We start from the raw sequence: 18,635 nt of genomic DNA on the forward strand, positions 1-18,635 counted from the left end.
ATCTTTTGTTCAGTATCTGAGAAATATTAAAATGAGAAAATAAGGCGAAAAAAAAAAAAAAAAAACAGTATCCAGCTAGACCAATGCCCTAAGGCTTACTTGAGCAAAAGCTGTATTTTTGTATGAAGTTAGCTGTTTGTCAACATTCTCAAAGCCTGGACTTGAAAATAACAGAATTGCTAACAAGAGAAAACAGGGACAGAGAAACTGAAGTTGTCAGTACAGCCCTTCACTTTGTTTCTTCTTAGAAATGAGTAAATACGTGCATTGTGTGGTGTTGTGATATATACTTGAGTTATATTTTATAGATTTCTAGCCTCAAGGCTTTATGACTATACATATATGTATATATATAGATATATGACTATACATATATGTATATATATAGATACAAGCCAGAAGTAAAAAAATATCCAAAAGAAACCAGACATCAGTAGAGTAAAAAAAGCTTGTAATGCTATGGTGTTAATAATGCACATTGTTTATTTTTACAACTTCTAGGCAATCAAGAATAATCTGTCTGTGATTTTATCAGGTTATCATTTATTTACTCCTATAGCAACAAATTCTTAAATAATATTTCAAAATGGCTTATTAAAAAAACTGTCTAGAACAGAACTGCTATAATATACAGAACTAAATGAAACTTCCCGTGTTAAAAACAAATTTTCTTATTCCACTTTACTGTGGCAACATAGTGTCTTCTGTAAGTGAAAATTCAATTTTGACAGTCTAGGTGGTATGAAATATAGGATCTTTTGCTTTTCCTTTCCCATAATAAAGTAATTGTTAATTAATTTTTCCGTATTGCTGTTCAGTTACAGCCTTCCATGTTTGCGGGTAGGTGGAGGTCAACACCTGAGGAAGTAAGAAATTGCAAAGATGGCAGATGTAACTGTTTATTTGGTGACTTTTCAGAGCAGTCTCAATGTTGGAGAGATATAGCTGCAATAAATGAAAATTATTCTGACATCTGGCCTACCTTTTGCCAGTAATTATCAGGCATTCTTTAGATTTCCTTTTTTATCACATGGTGCAATTACCAAGTTGTATTGGCATGTGGAGGTATATTAATAAGACAGAAGACAAAGGAAAAGACATGGGGGACAGAAATAAAGCAGGGAAGGAAATTGACATGTTACGGAAGGGCATGACAGCAGGAACCCAAGACCTGCATCCTGGATGTATGTTGGTAGTCAGCCAACTCCAGTAGGACGTGTTTATGTCATTTGGTCACTTCAGGCACCATTTCATTGTGCCCAAGTGCATTCCAGACGTGCTCTGTGAAGGCATGATGGAAAAGTTTGTTCTTTCCCACCCAATCCTACTGATCCCATTTATCAACCATAGAATCATAGAATATCCCAAGTCAGAAGGGACCCACCTGTGAAGATCAAGTCCAACTCCCCGCTCTGCACAGGACCACAAGAAAATCAGACCTTATGTCTAAAAGCAGTGCTCCATTAACTCCAGCAGCTTGAGGCCTTGCCCAGTGCCCTGTGCAGCCCGTTCCATGCCCACCACCCTCAGGTGCAGACCCTGTCCCTAACCCCCAGCTGCCCCTCCTCTGACAGCTCCATGCCGTTCCCTCGGGCCCTGTCGCTGTCACACAGAGCAGAGCTCAGTGCTGCCCCTCCGCTCCCTGGGAGAGCTGCAGCCGCCATCAGGCCTCCCCTCAGCTCCTCTGCTCTGTGCTGAGCACACCCAGGGAAGTCAGCTGCTCCTCGTGCATCTTCCTCTTTAGACCTTTTACCACTGTTGTAGCCTTTGCAGATGAACAATGCTTACCCCATTTAAGATAATCTGTTAGATTACTTTTCGGTAGTTTCAACAGTGAACTTTTATTCCTGTTTCTAGAACATTCATCTCATGTCTGAGACTCTGACCTCAGCAGAAGTTCCGAAGAAGCATGTATCCGTGTTCTTTTAACCAAAACAGTGCACTTGTGTTTCAGTCTCTAGCATCAACTTATTTTTGTGTTCATAAATAATTTATATACAACTTAGAGTCTCTTTATAATACATATTCAAAAGAAAAGTTCTCTCTTAAAAAAAGGATTCACCTTGAAAAGATGAGTGATTTAATGTATGGGGCATGGTGAGTATTGGGGAGAACCAAAGAGTTCGTTAAATTTTCATCTATTATATTTAACAAAAGTGTCTCTGAGAATTTTCCAGTAAGACATACGTAATCTATATAGTACTATATAATCTTTAAGTACTATAAAATGCACTTTTACCTCCAAATGACTATAAACAAGCACTTGCAATAGCCAGACTGTGCACAGAAGCTGTCCATTGTTTCTTTGATTGCTTAACTTGTGTGTTTGGGATAACAAACCCATTGATGTACTTGTAGCTCATCTACAGCCCTTGTAATTTACAGATGTTCTAGTTGTTGTAACTGAGTTCTAAGCTATTTTTGGTTTAATCCTGTCTCAGGCATCCAGTTAAAGAGAGTCAAGTCTTTGCTTGAGTTAATGACGTCCAGGAGTATATATGTGCAGTATGGAATTTGGACATTCACAACGATGTGCATTTCCTGGAAAAAGTAATGAGATCAGTCAAAATGATGTAGCTAGGAAGTTGTAATTTTGAGTCTTCCTGCTGTCGTGAGATAATCCTTTTTTGGTCTAACATCAGTCCTTGATTTCCTCACATCCTGAGAAACAGAATCTTCCTAAAGCTACTGTACGGGGAATGCTAAGGATTTTTATCATGAATCCAGGACTTTTAAGCCCACTTCACTGCAGTCTACTACAGACTTGATTTATCAGGTAGCTTCCCATTGGCAGATTTTGCGAGTACCATCATTTGTGTTTCTCCCACATCGCGTGAGCTTTCTTCATGGTGTGATCTGACAGCACTTGAAATTGATACGCTCACTTGTCGCCTCAGTATTTTCAGTACAGTCCTTTTGTATCCTTTGCATGCAAAGAAATAGATGAAAGGGTCTAGACAGCAATTAAAATTCATCAGAAACACAGTATAATGGAGTGACTTCTGGAAAATTTGGGTTTCATTGCATAAGGGTTGATACTGAAGCTTCTTAATCATGTGTTGTATGATTGCAACATGATAAGGGGTAAAGCAGATGATGAACACTACAATTACAAATAGGATTGTATTGATAGCTTTTTTGTTTATCCCTGATTTTTCAGTCAGTGGATTTTCCTTGGCTGTTTGAAAAAGTTTGCAGCTAATTTGAGAATAACAAAATAGTATAATTCCAAGAGGAATAAGGTATCCTACTAAACAGGCAGCAAGAAGTATAAATGGTAAATGGGCTATTTTTTCAAAGTTTGGATATTCCATACATGTAGTCCTTTCATTTTCTTCATGTGTCATGGGCTGTATAAGCAGTGGGAAAGTTTGACTGAACACAAGAAACCAGATAAATACGCAGATGCCCTTGGCGTATGTAATCCTTCTGATCTTGTATCGGAATGGATGGACGACAGCAAAAAATCTGTCAATACTCAGACATGTCATGAAGTTCACACCTGCATAAGTGTTAATGTAAAACAAGAGAGCAGTTATTCGACATAATGCTTCTCCAAATGGCCAGTGGAATCCCAGGGCATAGTAGGCTATCCTTGTAGGCAGGGCAATACAGAACAGTAGATCTGAGAGGACGAGATTTGTTGAATAGAGGGTAGTAGAGTTAATCTTCTTTCTGTTTTTAAAAATGACAGTGAGGGCAATTGTGTTTCCAAGTACTCCAAGAATTAAGATGAGGCTGTAGAACACAGATAGGAGTATCCTTGCTGTGTCTTTATGTTCATACAAGTCACAGGTGGAACTGTTTGTCTGAGAAGTTGTGAAAGTGTCCATTTCTGCAACTGATGTTTCTGCAGGAAGCTCAGTGGACCTTACATGAAAAAAACAAAAGGGGACATTTTGTAATAAATGTAGATAAACTACTTCTGCATAGCAGTGGCCAACCTATATCAGAAAAAGCAAGATTCTAAAAAGCTGAAATGAAACTTCAGAGTGCTGAAATATTTTTTTCAAGCCTGCTTCCAAAAACAAACAAAAAGATGACTTTCCCTGGCTTTTATAGTTTGATCACAATCCCTTCTATACTGAAAAAAAATAAAATCAGACAACAGGCAAAATAATATGCCGGAGATGTGATGTACTTGGATGTGAAGCTAACAGATGATAAGGAGGTAGACAACTAGTGAAACCAATATGAGAGGAAAAAGGAGTCTAAAGAAATTATGTGATAAATGATTATATGAAATCCCCAAGTGTCAGATATGAAAATAAAATCTTTCAGTGTATTGCAGTTACTTTTTGGGACAGTTTTTTGTTTCTAAAGATTCACTTTGCAATAACTTAAATTGTTTGGAGAAACTTTTTTCAGTGTTGTTGCTTATCATACTGGCATTATCATAGAATCATCGAATCCTTAGAGTTGGAAGGGACCTCTGAAGGCCATGCAGTCCAGCTCCCCTGCAATGAACAGGGACACCACAGCTAGATCAGGTTGCCCAGGGCCTGATCCAGTCTCACCTTGAAAGTCTCTGGGGATGGGGCATCATCCACAACACTAGGCAGCCTGTTCCAGTGCCTCACCACCCTCACTGTAAGATAATTGTTTCTTATATCTAACCTAAATCTATCCCTTTTGAGCTTGAAGCCATTTCCCCTTGTTCTGTCACCACACACCCTGCTAAAGAATCTGCCCTCTTCTTTCCTGTAGCTTCCCATTAGACACTGAAAGGCTGCAATCAGGTCACCTTGGAGCCTTCTCTTCTCCAGGCTGAACAGCCCCAACTCTTCCAGCCTGAAAATTACATGATTATAAATGATTATGATTATAATTGTATGATTATAATCATAGAGTCATTAAAGATTTGTAAAATACCTTTCAGATCACTTAGTCCAGCTGTCAGTCCATCCCACCATACCACTGACCCGTGTCCCTCAGTGCCATATCTCCATGTTTCTTGAACACCTCCCAGGGATGGTGACTCCACCACATCCCTGGGCAGCCTGTTCCAGAGCTTGAATAATAATAATTCAGCCTATTTAGTACTAGTGCTAAGAACTGACTTTTGAAATCAAATTCACATATTGTTTGTATACATGAACTCCTAAGACTACTACTTCAGTCTCTTTTTAGTGGTGCTGCAAAAGAGATAAAACCTGTCTAAAATATTTCACATACATTGTAATTTAGCAGATTTTAGAAAGTGTTTAATCTGCGTACTCAAAAATTACAAGGAAGATCTGCAAAGTGGCAGTGACTTGGGGAACTTAAAATATAAAAAAAATGACTTAGAATTTTAGAAGTGGAAAGGGCCCCATCTTGTTGATATTGCTTCTGGTGCAGAATGCTTTTTTGTGTGTTGTTATACCTGACAGTTGCACAGCACAAGCCTGTGTCAGAAATGATGGGGGCATCCAATGGATGTTACTCCTTGAGCAGCTGTTCTGCAAAATATTACCTAAAGTCTGAAGAGTTTAGCTAACAAATCAAAGTGAGCAATCTGATGTTGATTAGCACTGTCCTTAAGGTATCTGTCATTTTCATGGTATTCATTCTTAGTTGTTCTTAACTCAAAATGTCACATACTTGATCATGGTGAGTTTTTAAACAGAAGGCCTGTTTCCCACTCTTTGTCTCTTTGAAGAGTGGTTGTGTCTTTCGGTTCCTGGTGGTGAGACTGCTTGTGAAAAGAAGTGAGATGATTTAATTTCCTGCACGCTCTAAAAAGCCTTCAGGAAAACTTCCAATAGCCAACCAAGCACATGGCAATCTTAGACTTTTTATATGTGTTCATATCCAGTTGTAAGAAGGTGACTGCTGGAGAACATTGTAAATGTCTCTCAACGCTGTTGAAACCGCCATAACTTCAGATTTACATGATACCCTATTATATACTTCAAACAAATTAACAAACAAAAAACTAAATTAATTATTCTTATAGACTACAGTCTTAGCATGCTTTCAGCAGTCATGCTAGCTAGTCCTTTTCAAATTCTTTAGGCTGCTTGTGTTGTTATGACTCTAATGGAGAGAGGTGGCTACGTTTCTAGAGATAGTAAATATTAATGCTAGTTTTGATATCAGACATATTTTCCATCTGGATGACTCATAAAAACTGTCAGCCTGTTTATCTGCACTAAGTTAAAATAGGAGTCATGATTGCTTCTGCTTCAATGCAGAGTATTATCTGGAGTTGAAAGCTGTTTTAAACTGAATTTTAAATCCGTGTAGTATCTTTAATTAAAGTATCTGGATTATTTAGAAGGATCTGCCTTTCAACAGTCAATGTTAACAAACAGCTACAACCTTCTGTGCCTTAAAAAAGACTTCCAGTAAAACACCTCTCAGTTTTTGGGGTTTTAAGCTACGCCTTTTATGAAGTGTTCATTACCTTTTTATTAACTTATAGAAGCACTAAGAGATTAGTATCTAATTTCATGTTTCAATGAGATTTCAGGTTGTTCACAGTTAACTTGCCTGCAGCGCTTTTTGAGTTATATGGTTTGGTAAGACTTTGGCTAAGGTTGGCAGGGGCATGCAAGGTTCTCTGTAAGGAGTAAACTTGGAGATGGGTGGCAATGGATCTTAAAGCCCGATCTTTATATCACTATAGACTCAATGTATTAAGATACATGAGTAGGTTACATTACATGTGGTAGGAGGAAATGCAGAGTACAGATACTCTATCAGGTCTACACTTGCACAGGCTGTAGGATAGACAGGTGAGAGATTTCTGATTGATAAATGTACAGTGTTCTGCTTCTTAAACATCTCAAGGAAGTATGTAGCACGTCAAGAAATGCAAACGCTGCTTTCAGGGTTGGAAGTCAAATCTGAACTGGGAGTATTGTGCCTTGAATAGAGAAACTGAACTGCTAATTATCAACTCTGTGACTGCTGTGCAGATTTAAGAATATCTGTAATGCCTAAATGTGTCTCTTTATAGAAGCATGCAGCATGGCTTGGTTTACTAAAGTGTTAACAGGCTGCTTTTCATAGAAAGTCATTTGGGTTTGTGCAGGCCTCTGGATAAGAGTCAGTGAGGTATTCCAGTTTGTTCTCTTATTTGAATGCTTCTCATTACTTGCTCAGATTCCCAGCGTGACATCTGTTTTCTACCCCTGACTCCCTTGATATTTAGGTAAAACCATTTCTTATACAACTTCTCTTTGCACATGTTTAACGTTTATGATAAACTGTTTTATTGCAGTGGCTGCTACAGTGCACTCACAGCATAATTTTATTTTCTGTTCTCTGTAAAGTTGTGGTAGTTTTTGCTCATAAATAATGTTCTATATTTGTCACATTCCTTCTTTTGTCTGTCAGTGTTTGTATGGTTTTAGGCAAAGTTCTGTAATTTCAGTTCTTTCTTTTTTTTTTTTTTTTTGACATCAACAGTAGAATTTTATAAAGCCTTATCTACTTTGTGCTGTAAAATAGGATCATCTTCTTTAATGTTATAAGGTCACCTAGAAGTTACTTGCTCACAGTAGGATGTTCACCCTTGCACAGAAACACAGCTCTGCTGAAAAAGAGTTGCAGCCAGGAGAGTGCTTGTGTCCATCCCTGGTGGATGGACACACACGGGGAGCAGCCGTCTCAGTCAGTTCTTCCTTCTCTTTACTCTCTGACTGAAGGCCAGCAGAGCTATGTTCTCGGTTCCTAATGAAGTTCTTTAGTTCCACAGTGGGACAAACTGGCCACAAGCAGATGTGAAGAGTGCCAAAGAACCACAGGTAATGTACCTCCCAGATGCACACATTGGTGCTCCTTGAAGAAGGATGTCATCATGCTCTTCTACTGGATGTGGGAGTCAGCCCTGGGCAAGGGGACCATTTGATCTTTTACTATCCCCAAAGTATTTTGCATGTTAATGTCGGGTACACATTTTACAATATTCTAGATGAGTAATAGTATTCTGTTTGTATATGGGTATGTACAGACATTTTTGAGTAGTCACCATCATGTCTTGGTGTTACATTTCCTGAATGTATTTAATATTTCTTAAAAACCCTTGAGATTCTACATCCATCTTGGAGCTCTAGCAGATGATAAAGTTGCTGCCATCTGAAAATCTAATGTACATCAGCTGAGCTTCTTTGTACACCTGAGCTCTCACTGTTGACAGATGAACTCTATTGACATCAGCAAGTTTTTCAGCTTTTCTTGTCAGCCTTGAACAGGGCTGCACTTAATTTCTTCATAGTGTCTGTACTATTAAGTAAAACAAAGTTTTTTTGAGTCTTATGTTTTCTATCAAGTCAGTATTTCTTGGCAGCAATTCTTTGTGATCAATCTATTATACTTACAGAACATATCCATCTTCCACAGAATGTATCTGAAGAAAACCAACTCCAATTTGAGTAGTACTTGTGTTTTTTAGATTCTTAGTGCAAAACTTGAGTATGTTACCTCCTTATTGCTGCAAACTTCACTCCAGCTAAACTGGGCATTGACTTGATTCTTAGTGGTGTTACTGAGTTGTATGCCCTGGCAGTACTTTATGAGAACATAAATTAATTTCCCAATTTAATAATTTAGTAAGATATTGCCTCCCCCCCCTTTTTTTTTTTTTTTTGCATGGGGCACATAATTTTAAGGCATTAAGTGTTTTAAATTCTTGTCTATTTATCAGTATTGTAGAGAACATTGTTTAGGTTTGTACTCTTCTGAGTCTACAGATATGCAGTATTCAAAGACACTGATAAAGCTCTAATGCAGAAAGACCACTTACTCACTGATTACACAAGAAGTCAGTATTAATGTTTTAGTTATTTGTGTAGAGATACCACTAGCTATTTATTCATTTAAAGTATATTTTCCACAGGGGTGTTTATTCTTGATTTGGAGCCCTTGAGAGAAGGAGAATTAGCTCTTTGTACTGTAGCAGTGTTTAGTCAGCCTCCCTCTTAAATCATGGTTGTCACTTATTTAAATTTCTCCAAAAGCAGTTTGCAGTTGCTGTTTTTGTTGAGCCTTTCCTCATAGAGTAAAGACTGCTTTAATAGCCCCTGTCCACCCCCAAGAGTGTTTATACAGCCTCACTGTTTTGACAATTCAAGGTAAGCTTCTCAAATGTCTTGCAGTAAGGCAGAATAATCTTGTGACTTCTGCTCCAGGGAGGGAGAATGAGGCTCCAGGAGACTCTCAACTTTCATAAAACATGTGCACCACTGTGATCTCACTTTTTCTGCTCAGTGGACTAGGTGTCTGAGAAGGAGTTGGGCAGCACTATACTGGGAGCTTATGGCATGATCCGCCTGCAATTCTAAGTGTTTCCTGGATTCGCTGGGTGTTGGGATAACTTCACTCTATGGCATAGCTCTTGTTTTATGCTTCAACCTGGGAGGAACATGCACCTGGGAGAGTGTAAAGTTAATATCATGCCCAGACTTCCAACCAGTGCCATTTGTTCCTTCACATTCTGTCTCTTGCCCTTTTCCAGTTTTAGCGTCACATTTGCTTTCTGATCATGGGTGGAAAATTGTTGAAATACACCCACTCAGTGTAGTGGTTTTTTCTTTAGCCAGTGACTTGATGAGATTTGTTAGATGGCTTGCTTTTAACCTGTTCTATGTGGTTGATGGATATTTTATAGCAATAACAACCACTCAGAAAAAAGGAACAAGTTGAGCTTCTTATAAAATCTCGAATGTGTCACATCTGTGCAGGTGCCTTTTATCAGCTGGATACGTAATCTCATCAAAGAAGGAAATTAGTTGCTCTAGGAGATAGCTTTTTTGTAAAAACATTTGACTGGCATTATGCATTTGTTTTGTGTTTGTAATGCAGCATGCAGGGGCCCGGCTCGGAGTAGATTCCCCACTGTGAGGGCTGTGGCTCCAGCCTGGAAGCACATCACCCCAAGCCTGGCTTCCTTCACCTGTTTACTTGTGATAGCCTTTACACATAGAATACCATGTTGCATTCACTTAACTATGGAAGTGGTAAACCTGAGCTATGAGCCCACAGTTGTGGTGTTACAAACTTAAGACTACAGGGTTTAAATTACGTCCAGTGATACAAAGCTCTCTATGTGAGCTAAATGAGATTTCTCCTTGCTTTCATCTCCTACTTTTGGTAGAGGAGCACCGTCTGTGTTTTTGTTGTTGTTATTTGCTTGTTTTATTTTTTTCCTCACTGTGGGTGGAAAATTTTATAAAAGGCTTTAACTGTGTATTGTAATGTAATGTGTGATTTGTCTGTCTGTCTCTAATAATTTTTACCTTTTGAGATAAATCCCTGGTCCATCTGCCCAATGTCTAGTATAAGAGGGATATAACTACCTTCTTGGTAAGGCATGGCAGATGATTAGCAACATCGTTCCTTGCTCTACACATAGCACGATTTACTCACTTTGAGATAGATGAACATTATTTCGTTAACAAACTGTATTGGGGAACAAAATTTGGGGGTATAAAATATTTAAGAGTTGGGAAAGAGATTTCTAATTCATTGCAATGCCTAACCTGAGGACTTTACTGAGCTTTACGGCTCTTTATAGGTGGAAGCTGTTTAAGTTTTAGAGAGCTTAAAAAACAATGGAAGATGGAAAATACGCAATGCTGTGGTAGTGTGTTTAACTTTTTCCTTATTTTCCAAAATTAATAGTTTTCTTTTGACTGGTAATATTTTCTGTCTCAACTTCTAATTCACCATACTTGTGATCTTCATTGCATTATGTGTTTTATATTTTTGAGAAATTTTTTTTCCAACTATATTATGCATATTAACAAGTGTGCATGCCAAGTAGCACACCAGAATGCTTTGTAAATATGGAGACACGTTTGTCTGAGAAAGCTGCATTTGTCTGGGCTTGGGACTACACGTGGCTTCATAAAAGCTGAGGCAAGAGACAGGCATTTCCTAAAGCTTCCTGTTTCTTTCTAGTGCTGTAATTCTCGTGTTCTTTTAGTACATTATTTTCAAAGCTGTTGAGTTTCATGTCCAAACTTAGGAGTAAGCCTGATGACTGAATCCTCAGGTCACTACTCGTGGCTGATTTTGGTGAGATAGTTCTAGTCTAGTACTTTTTTGTAGTATAAATCCAGGTTGGTTGGAATACTAAAGCAGAATTTGTAAACCACACTACAGAGAATCCAAAGCCTGCGTTGCAGAGTTAAATTCTCTGTTGAGTAGTAGGAAGAATTAAAATATTCTTAAAGTGAATTCTGTAACAGAATTTTTGGATGCATGCTATATAAGGTCTTTAGCTTTTATCTATTATTACCTGCTCTACCAAATTGCATGACAATTGCATTTTGTATTCTAAATAATAACAGCCACAGTAAAATAAGTGAAATGGAAATGAAGGAGTTGAAATGCTACATAAATAGTTGAAGTAGTGTGTGTGTCTAGCTTTTATCTGTTGGATCTTCCTTTCCAAATGTCATAGCTTAGAAAAGTACAAGAATTATCTGACCTAAATCATATTGACCATAGATGCGTGTTAGTGTTTACTGCAATGCTGGTGCTGAGAACATTAGCATTCCTTCAGTTTACTTGCTCAAGTCTACTCAATGTGAAAAGGAGAGGGTCTGAAATATACCAAATAAATAAAACAAAACCCTGAACCACCTGCAATTATACTCTTTCAAGTAGAAAGGGAAAAAATGGTCTATTAAGATGTAAATAATGACTTTGTATCTTAGAAACTAGAAAAGTGCACATCTTAAATGAAGGAGTGATATGTACAGGTGCCGGCTTTAATTAATTTTAGGGATTAAAACTTCATAACTTTAACTTAAATTTATTATTCATTGCATGTATACGTACAACCTATCTGATTTTACCAGTATAATATGAAAAAGTATCATATTTAGCAGGAAGATGTATAGAAATCAAACTGCTTGTAATATTTGTGTAGTTTTGTGGCACGAAGATCAGTAATAAGGGGAAATATATTTTGGGAATATATTTGGGCAGAAAAAGTCTGCCTTCTGAAAACTTTGAAAGAAATGGTGGAAGAAGAATTAGCTCATAACATTGTGGATTCTTAAAATGCTGCAATATTCAGACGTGGGAAGAGCGACTGAGGAGCTCTTGAGCTGAGACTAGAGACAGGGAACACATGAATGAGCAAGCTGTGGATTCATTTCCATGGTACAGGTTTGTTTTAGGATCTCTCCTAATATTTAAGTATCCTGCAGGGTTCAGCAAATGACTTAAGAACTTCAGTGTCCCACTTACTATTTCAACAGCAGTTCTTCTGTATTAGTTTGATTTAAATTACTGATACTAAATAAAACCCTGAGATAATATAGTATCAAATGTTTCTTTCTGATTGTCAAAATAATTAGAAATATTCTTATAAGAAATTGGTATTATAAGAAAGCATTAGAAATAACTTGATATTGTGGATCATCAGTCTTTAAATGAAAATTAATAAGAAGCATTCTAAGGTAGCAGTATGAAATAAGACAGAATTTCCTCCACAAGACTTGTCTCTCCTGCCACATGAAAATGTTCAGTATAATGCAAAAAGAAATAATCTTTCTGGAGTTGTTTGCTAGCATGAAAAAAAGAAAAAATACATATCTTTTCTGTACTTACATATCTGCAGCTTCTTAGGTCCTGTGAGCAGTTAGTTAAGGGCATTAGCAGGATAGCCTGACTGTGAAAGTTTACCCTTGCACATTGTTTTCAAGAGTGATTACGTGAGTCCCTTTTGTGGGAGGGGTAGACTTTTTTCATGTGCTTCAAAAAAAACTTGTGTGTATGCTGGTCTTGATTTGCTGGCTACTGTCATATGGGATGTGAAAGTGTCTATTTTTAATTCTTTTACAATTAGTCTGCTCAAAGAGAGCAATTAGGAGCACCTCCCCTCCTCCCCCAGCCCACGAGTTGCGCATTACTGAGTGTCATAGAAGGGACTTTACCCAGAAGTTTACTTGACCAACCAAAAAATCCTGAGTGAAAAACCTTGTTGGTATGACGTCTGCATTAAAAAAAAAGCTTACATTTACCCTGGAGTAGAATCATGTGATCAGTACACACTTTCACGCTGGTCACTAAGGATAAGATCTGACACAGCCCAAGAAAACCTCAGAATTGAAATATATTATATCTCTATTAAGTAAGGCTTAAAGCTTGAGGTAAAGAATTGGATCATCAGTACCCACTTTCAAATGGATCCCTCCTGATAAGACCTGACACAGCATAAAAAAGTCAAGCTTTAGGCATATTGATAGGCTGTGTAAAAACAGACATCTCAACAGCCCATGTACATTCCCAGCACAGTTTTAGTATCATAATGATGAAGCTTTACAGAAACGCCCATTGAAAATAGATGAGGGTCATTCTAGACATTAGTGAGGCTGTGTGCCTGAGTAACTTGATTGTGTTTTGAGCAAGGTTACAGATAATCATGGTAGTAGTATGCACGTAACGCAAACGCGTTAAAATAAATAAGTGACTTTTAAAACACAGATGTGATGCTGATAAAAATATATTGATGCATATAGATGAGAATGGGGAGAGGAATGGAATGCCAAATTGTGAGGTACCCTGTTGGTACCTGGAAGAACATTGTTTGTGGATGTAGAGCCTTGACTTGTCAGTGAAATGGTGGTCATTCATCCACAAGTCTGGATGTTGATCTGGGCAGCCTGGTCTAGTGGTTGGCGCCCCTGCCCATGGCAGAGGAGGTTGAAACTACGTGATCTTTGAGGTCCTTTTCAACCCAGGCCATTCTATGATTCTATGGTGTGTTTGCTAAGAAGGCTGAGATAGATCAGAGATAGATGGAAAACCCTGCCATTTGCTGTCAGAGACAGTGGCAGGGAGTTACCTGGGATTTTCCCCACAAACTCATACTGATCATTCGTGACTACAAAAGACAGTTTGTGTTTCAAGTGGCCTCATTTAGCATCCTGATTCTCAAAAATGAGCAAGTGGGCATGATGATGCTGGTGTTGGTGGCTCCAGCCAATGGAGAGTTGGAATGCTGCTTTGGGAAGGCTTGGCTGCACTCACAGGACAAACTGCTGCTGATGCTGCCATGCTAGAGGTGTGCAGAGATCAGATCTTGAGTAACACATCTGTCTCATCAGGAAGTCTTAAGTAACTGCAGATTTAGTGACAAAATTAAACTTTTTAAACACACCTTGTCTTATGGGAAATGTTCTTGCTATCGCAAAATAAATAGAGCCTCACTAGATGCTTCATGCATACTTGAATGTGATTTTCAGTGCTGAACCCCCACTGCAGACGTGACTTGGTTCTCCTGAGATGCCAGGGAGCTGAGCTGCTTCAAGTATTTCCAGCTCCTCAGTTGTTGCAGAGCACTTCTCTTCCAAAACCTGGTTGAGGAAGTCTTTCACAGAACTTACTGGGCTTACTGTAGACTTATTCCTCGTTTTTTAAGTATTTTAAATTGAATTATTTTCAATTATCTTCATCGCAGAGTAGAATCTCTTCAGATGATTTAATGAGAATTGACTACTGTTTGAAGGAAAACTGCATAGGGAACTTGCTCAGTGCATCATAAAGTAATACCACAATGTGGTTCTCTGTCCAACAGCAAAAGATTTGTGGTAGAAATGAGAAATTTCTTGAGACTTGTAGTGGTCTTTGCTCAAGGACTGACATTAATAACACAGCTTCACATTAAGGGAAATGTTTATCTCAAAATACCTTTAGCATTATAAAAATAATACCAATTTGTGCTTCCTGCTTTGATCAGATAAAATTAAATGCTAACTTTTTTGGTTAAGATGCATTACTAGATTGTGCCCATGGAGCCACGCATATATGTTAGCCACCAGTCCAGCCCTATGGGATGTTAATTGAGCAGAATGGCACCAATTGCATCCTTCCGCTCCGTGCAACTGTCCCAGAATGTGAAGATTTAAGCCAAAAAGTGACATGTGTCGAAAAGCGTGATTTGTTTGTTTTTGTCATTGGAATGCATGAGTTTCCTGTTTTGCTTTTGGCACACGAGGAGAGTAACATATCAGTTAATACACTAATATGTTACTTTCAAAGTTGATTACACTTAAACAGTGCAGTGAATATTTTGATGGCTGTGTTATGATGCCTACAGTAATTTATTTTTCTCTCTGCTTGCTTAGCCCGTGCTCTGTTTGAGCAGTTTACAAAAGATACTGGATTTAGCTTTACAGTTCTGTATCTGTATAGCTACTATGCAAGGTAAGAAGTGCCTTCTGAAATTATGCATGGTATTTATGGATCAGAAAATGCACTTAGCCAGCCTGAGTCACAGCTCAGTTTCCTTACTGAAAAACTGCCTTTCTTTCCAAAATCAACTACTTTTTTTTTCTAGGTGAGTTCAGGTGTCTCAAATTAATGTGCAGCTGAATCCTGTCCTTTTGCAGACAAACATTATTTCTCAAGTGACTTGAGTTTGGGGAACAGTACACGATGACTCCTTGGTGAGTCATGGTCTTACTTGCTGTCTGCTCTCCAGAGGCCAGACAAAATGTGTTAGGTTAAACTGGATAAAGATGTAGTTAAACGCCCAAGCCAAATGAACTTGTGACGTTAAAAATTTCAGTATGGTTGTCTGATTATACTTCTCCACCAAAATAGCCATCTCAACCCCTTTGGTGTTTTCTTGTGCCTTCATATGTCTTCTGCCTACTTCCTTCTGTGCTAGATTTGGTCACGCATGGGATTCACTGGGAGAGCCTGCCTTTTGGGAGGGCACAGGCTCCTCTTGTTTGCTGAACTCAGATTTCAGTCAGAGCTGCCTGGTAAGCTGTCACTACCAGTCACTTGCTGCAGATGTGTGATGCAAGGCAGCAACTGTCAGTGTGTAGGCAGAGGTAGCTGACTGTAACACCTAGTTGATACTACCAGGGATGATAGTGTTGCTGTGATACTGTCCTCAGCTGGGGTGCATGGTTTGGGCAGTTATACCTCTCGGTTCCATTGGTATTCCCCAGAACTGGTTGGTTTTGGCCTTCATGTGGATGGCAGCATTCTAATCATAATAAAGAAACAACAGGGACCTTGGTTATTTTTTTTTAATCTGGTAGTACAGAAGCAGCCACGTACCCTCAGTCAGCCAGCAGTATCTAACAGGGCAATGGAGAACGGTTTTGTGAAAGAGCAGCAGATATTATCTTAAGCTTTGCACAACAAAGGTTGAGGGGAGATATTAACTGATGTTTATAGAAATTGATAAAGGGCAATAGTAACATCTTACTAACGATAAATAAAACTGGAATTAAAACTAAGTTTCTTGCCAGCAGAAGAGGAAAGTTCTTAATTAATCATCTTGCTGATGGTAAGGGAGAGAAAAAAAGGTGACACTGGTTTAAAATGGAACCAAGCAGCTTATGGAATAAATTGTTGCATAGTCTTTAAGAGGTAAAGCTTTTCATAGAAGCAGTAGATGTCTGCATTCTGTTGGTTCATTGGTCACATGTTTTAGCGAGCCCAACATTGCAGTTGTTCCACAGAATAACTGGAAACTCTCTTTTCCCCTCAGGATGCACAGCTGCACTTAAGGTTTTTATTTGGTTGTCTTGTTCGGGGTAGCTTTTTTTCCTCTCCATTTTCCTTCATCCCTACAAAATATTGGCAGTCAGATACAGCATTGGGTCGTGTAACATTCTGGTTTTACACACGTGTGGCAGAAAGGTTGTGTGAAATAGATGGTGCTTATCATCCTGGGCCCCATCAGTGAGAGGATTGTAGCTGTCATATGTCAGGGAGCAATGCAGTTTTAAGAAATGTTATCAAGAAAGTTTAACATTTTCAGAATCAAGGCTGCCACCTTACGCATAGTCTGGCAGTGTCTGGGCAGCCTGTAAGAATATAGAGCACTGAATACACTTGGTAACTTGAGTTACTGATAAAGCACACTGTTTTTACTCTCTCTGTATTATGTGCAGCTGCTTTTAAAGCTGATATTTTCAGTCCCCCCAAAAAAACATCTACGCGGTTGTGGGTTTGTTGGGCTTATGTTTCTATAAAAGAACTTAAATAATGTGAACTAAAGAAAAATACAGTTCCGCAGCTAGTAAACGTAGTGAGTCATTCTGAATAAAATAACAGGTTGTTTCTGCAAATTTTAATCCCACAGAACTTCCATTGACAACAGCAGATATTTTTGCAGAAGTAACTTGTAGCTAGCTACCCGCTTATTCTTATAGTTTAAAACCATTATTTCCTATATTTTGTGCATATACTAACTAATATCAAATGTTTTAATCTGCTTTTAATATTCACCCTTTTAAACTCTGAGTTACTCATTTCTCTCAGTGCTGAATCCTTATCCTTGAGTCTTTGTCAGTAGTCTGGACAGTAATGGATACAGGTGCTTTCTTTCCAGCATTATTGTTTCTTAATTTTTTTCCTCCATGAGGAAGTTCCCTTCTGTTTTGCTGTGTTGTTTTATTCTCACTGCACATGCTGAAATCTAACGTGCTTCAAAATGAGTGCATAATCATTCCAGAGCCTATTACTACGAGTAGACCTTTGAGGTGGACGTTGTGTTCATAGAAAGTGTTCAGACTTCAGCATTTATTTTTTTGGGACTTATTTTGTTATGTTTGAAAATGTTCTTTTCTAACCCACGTGACTGAAACTAATTTCCTAAACATGAGGTGGGCGTAAAGTGACGTTCGAGTCACCATATGTTTGCATCTGCATCCCTTCTTTGCACGTGAATATCTCAAGTTTCTAGTAGAAGCTAATTGGCAGGGTGCTAATTAACCATGTTGTTCCTGATATTTTTGTCACTATCAGGAGCAAAAGGCTGGAACCTTGAAAGTAAAGAGAAAAAAAAGGGAAAGGAGATTAAAAGAGATTAAGAGAAAAACAAAGAGAAGAGGGAACCAACCCTTGGAAACAACTGGAACAGGTTACAAAGCACTGTGTCCATTTGAATCTTGACTATCAGTTGATTCTACCTCTAAGCAGCTTGGTAAAGTACTGGACCATCATTACCCTCTGCTGGATTTGCTCCAGTATGTCAATGCCTTTCTTGTAGTGAGGAGCCCAAAAGTGGGCACAGTGGTTAAGGTCACTTAGATGTGTTTTCATCTGATGACTACATGCTTGCCAATACAAACCAAGGCCATCCCTGCAAGAATTAACTGCTGACTAATGGTGATTTTCCAGCTTCTTTTCTGCCTATCTGCAGTCAGGAAAGTTTATACTGCTGCAGAAGGTTATTCCAACACTAGTGAAAGATTTCACAGTTGCTTCTGTCAGCACATTTCTCTGTTGAGATGTACCTGTATGCAGCCTTGTTCCAGTGTGTTGACTGTTGTCCATAGTGCTGGTCACCTCATCATAGAAACTAATCAGATTGATTGGACATGGGTTGACATTGGTAAACCAACACAGCTATCAGTTTGTCCTTTGCATGTCTGGAAATGACTGCTAAGAGAATTGCTCTGTAACTTTTCCAGGGACTGAGGTGAGGTTGATAGCTACCTGAATCATCTTCCTGCCCTCCTTGAGGATGGCGGTGGCATTTGCATTTTTCCTGTCATTGGGACCTGACCACCATGACATGTCAGTGATAATGAGTACAACCTGACAGTAATATTGGCCATCTCCCTCTGCACTTTTGGGATAACTGAATGGGTATTTATGTAATACCTGTTTATAGTAGATGAGAACTCTTTCTAAAAATAAGTAATTTTATAAAAATCTATCTGTCT

At 38.5% G+C, this 18,635-nt stretch overlaps 2 protein-coding genes across 2 annotated transcripts in view; one reads left to right on the forward strand and one right to left on the reverse strand.

Moving 5' to 3' along the window:
- The window catches only part of UBAC2 (UBA domain containing 2), a 90,219-nt gene that overhangs the window by 41,511 nt on the left and 30,073 nt on the right, over positions 1–18,635 (forward strand). The gene's annotated exons all lie outside the window — the stretch shown is intronic.
- Positions 1,765–12,674, reverse strand: GPR183 (G protein-coupled receptor 183). The gene is made up of 2 exons (XM_065740757.1): positions 12,550–12,674; positions 1,765–3,870 (listed from the first exon to the last, which is right to left on the reverse strand). Coding segments are annotated over exons 1-2 (1,116 nt in total). The 5' UTR covers positions 12,552–12,674; the 3' UTR covers positions 1,765–2,756.

The sequence above is a fragment of the Cyrtonyx montezumae genome, unplaced genomic scaffold, assembly GCF_038088225.1.
Source record: "Cyrtonyx montezumae isolate F1298 unplaced genomic scaffold, pur_monq_1.0 scaffold_3, whole genome shotgun sequence".
Lineage (NCBI taxonomy): Eukaryota > Metazoa > Chordata > Aves > Galliformes > Odontophoridae > Cyrtonyx > Cyrtonyx montezumae.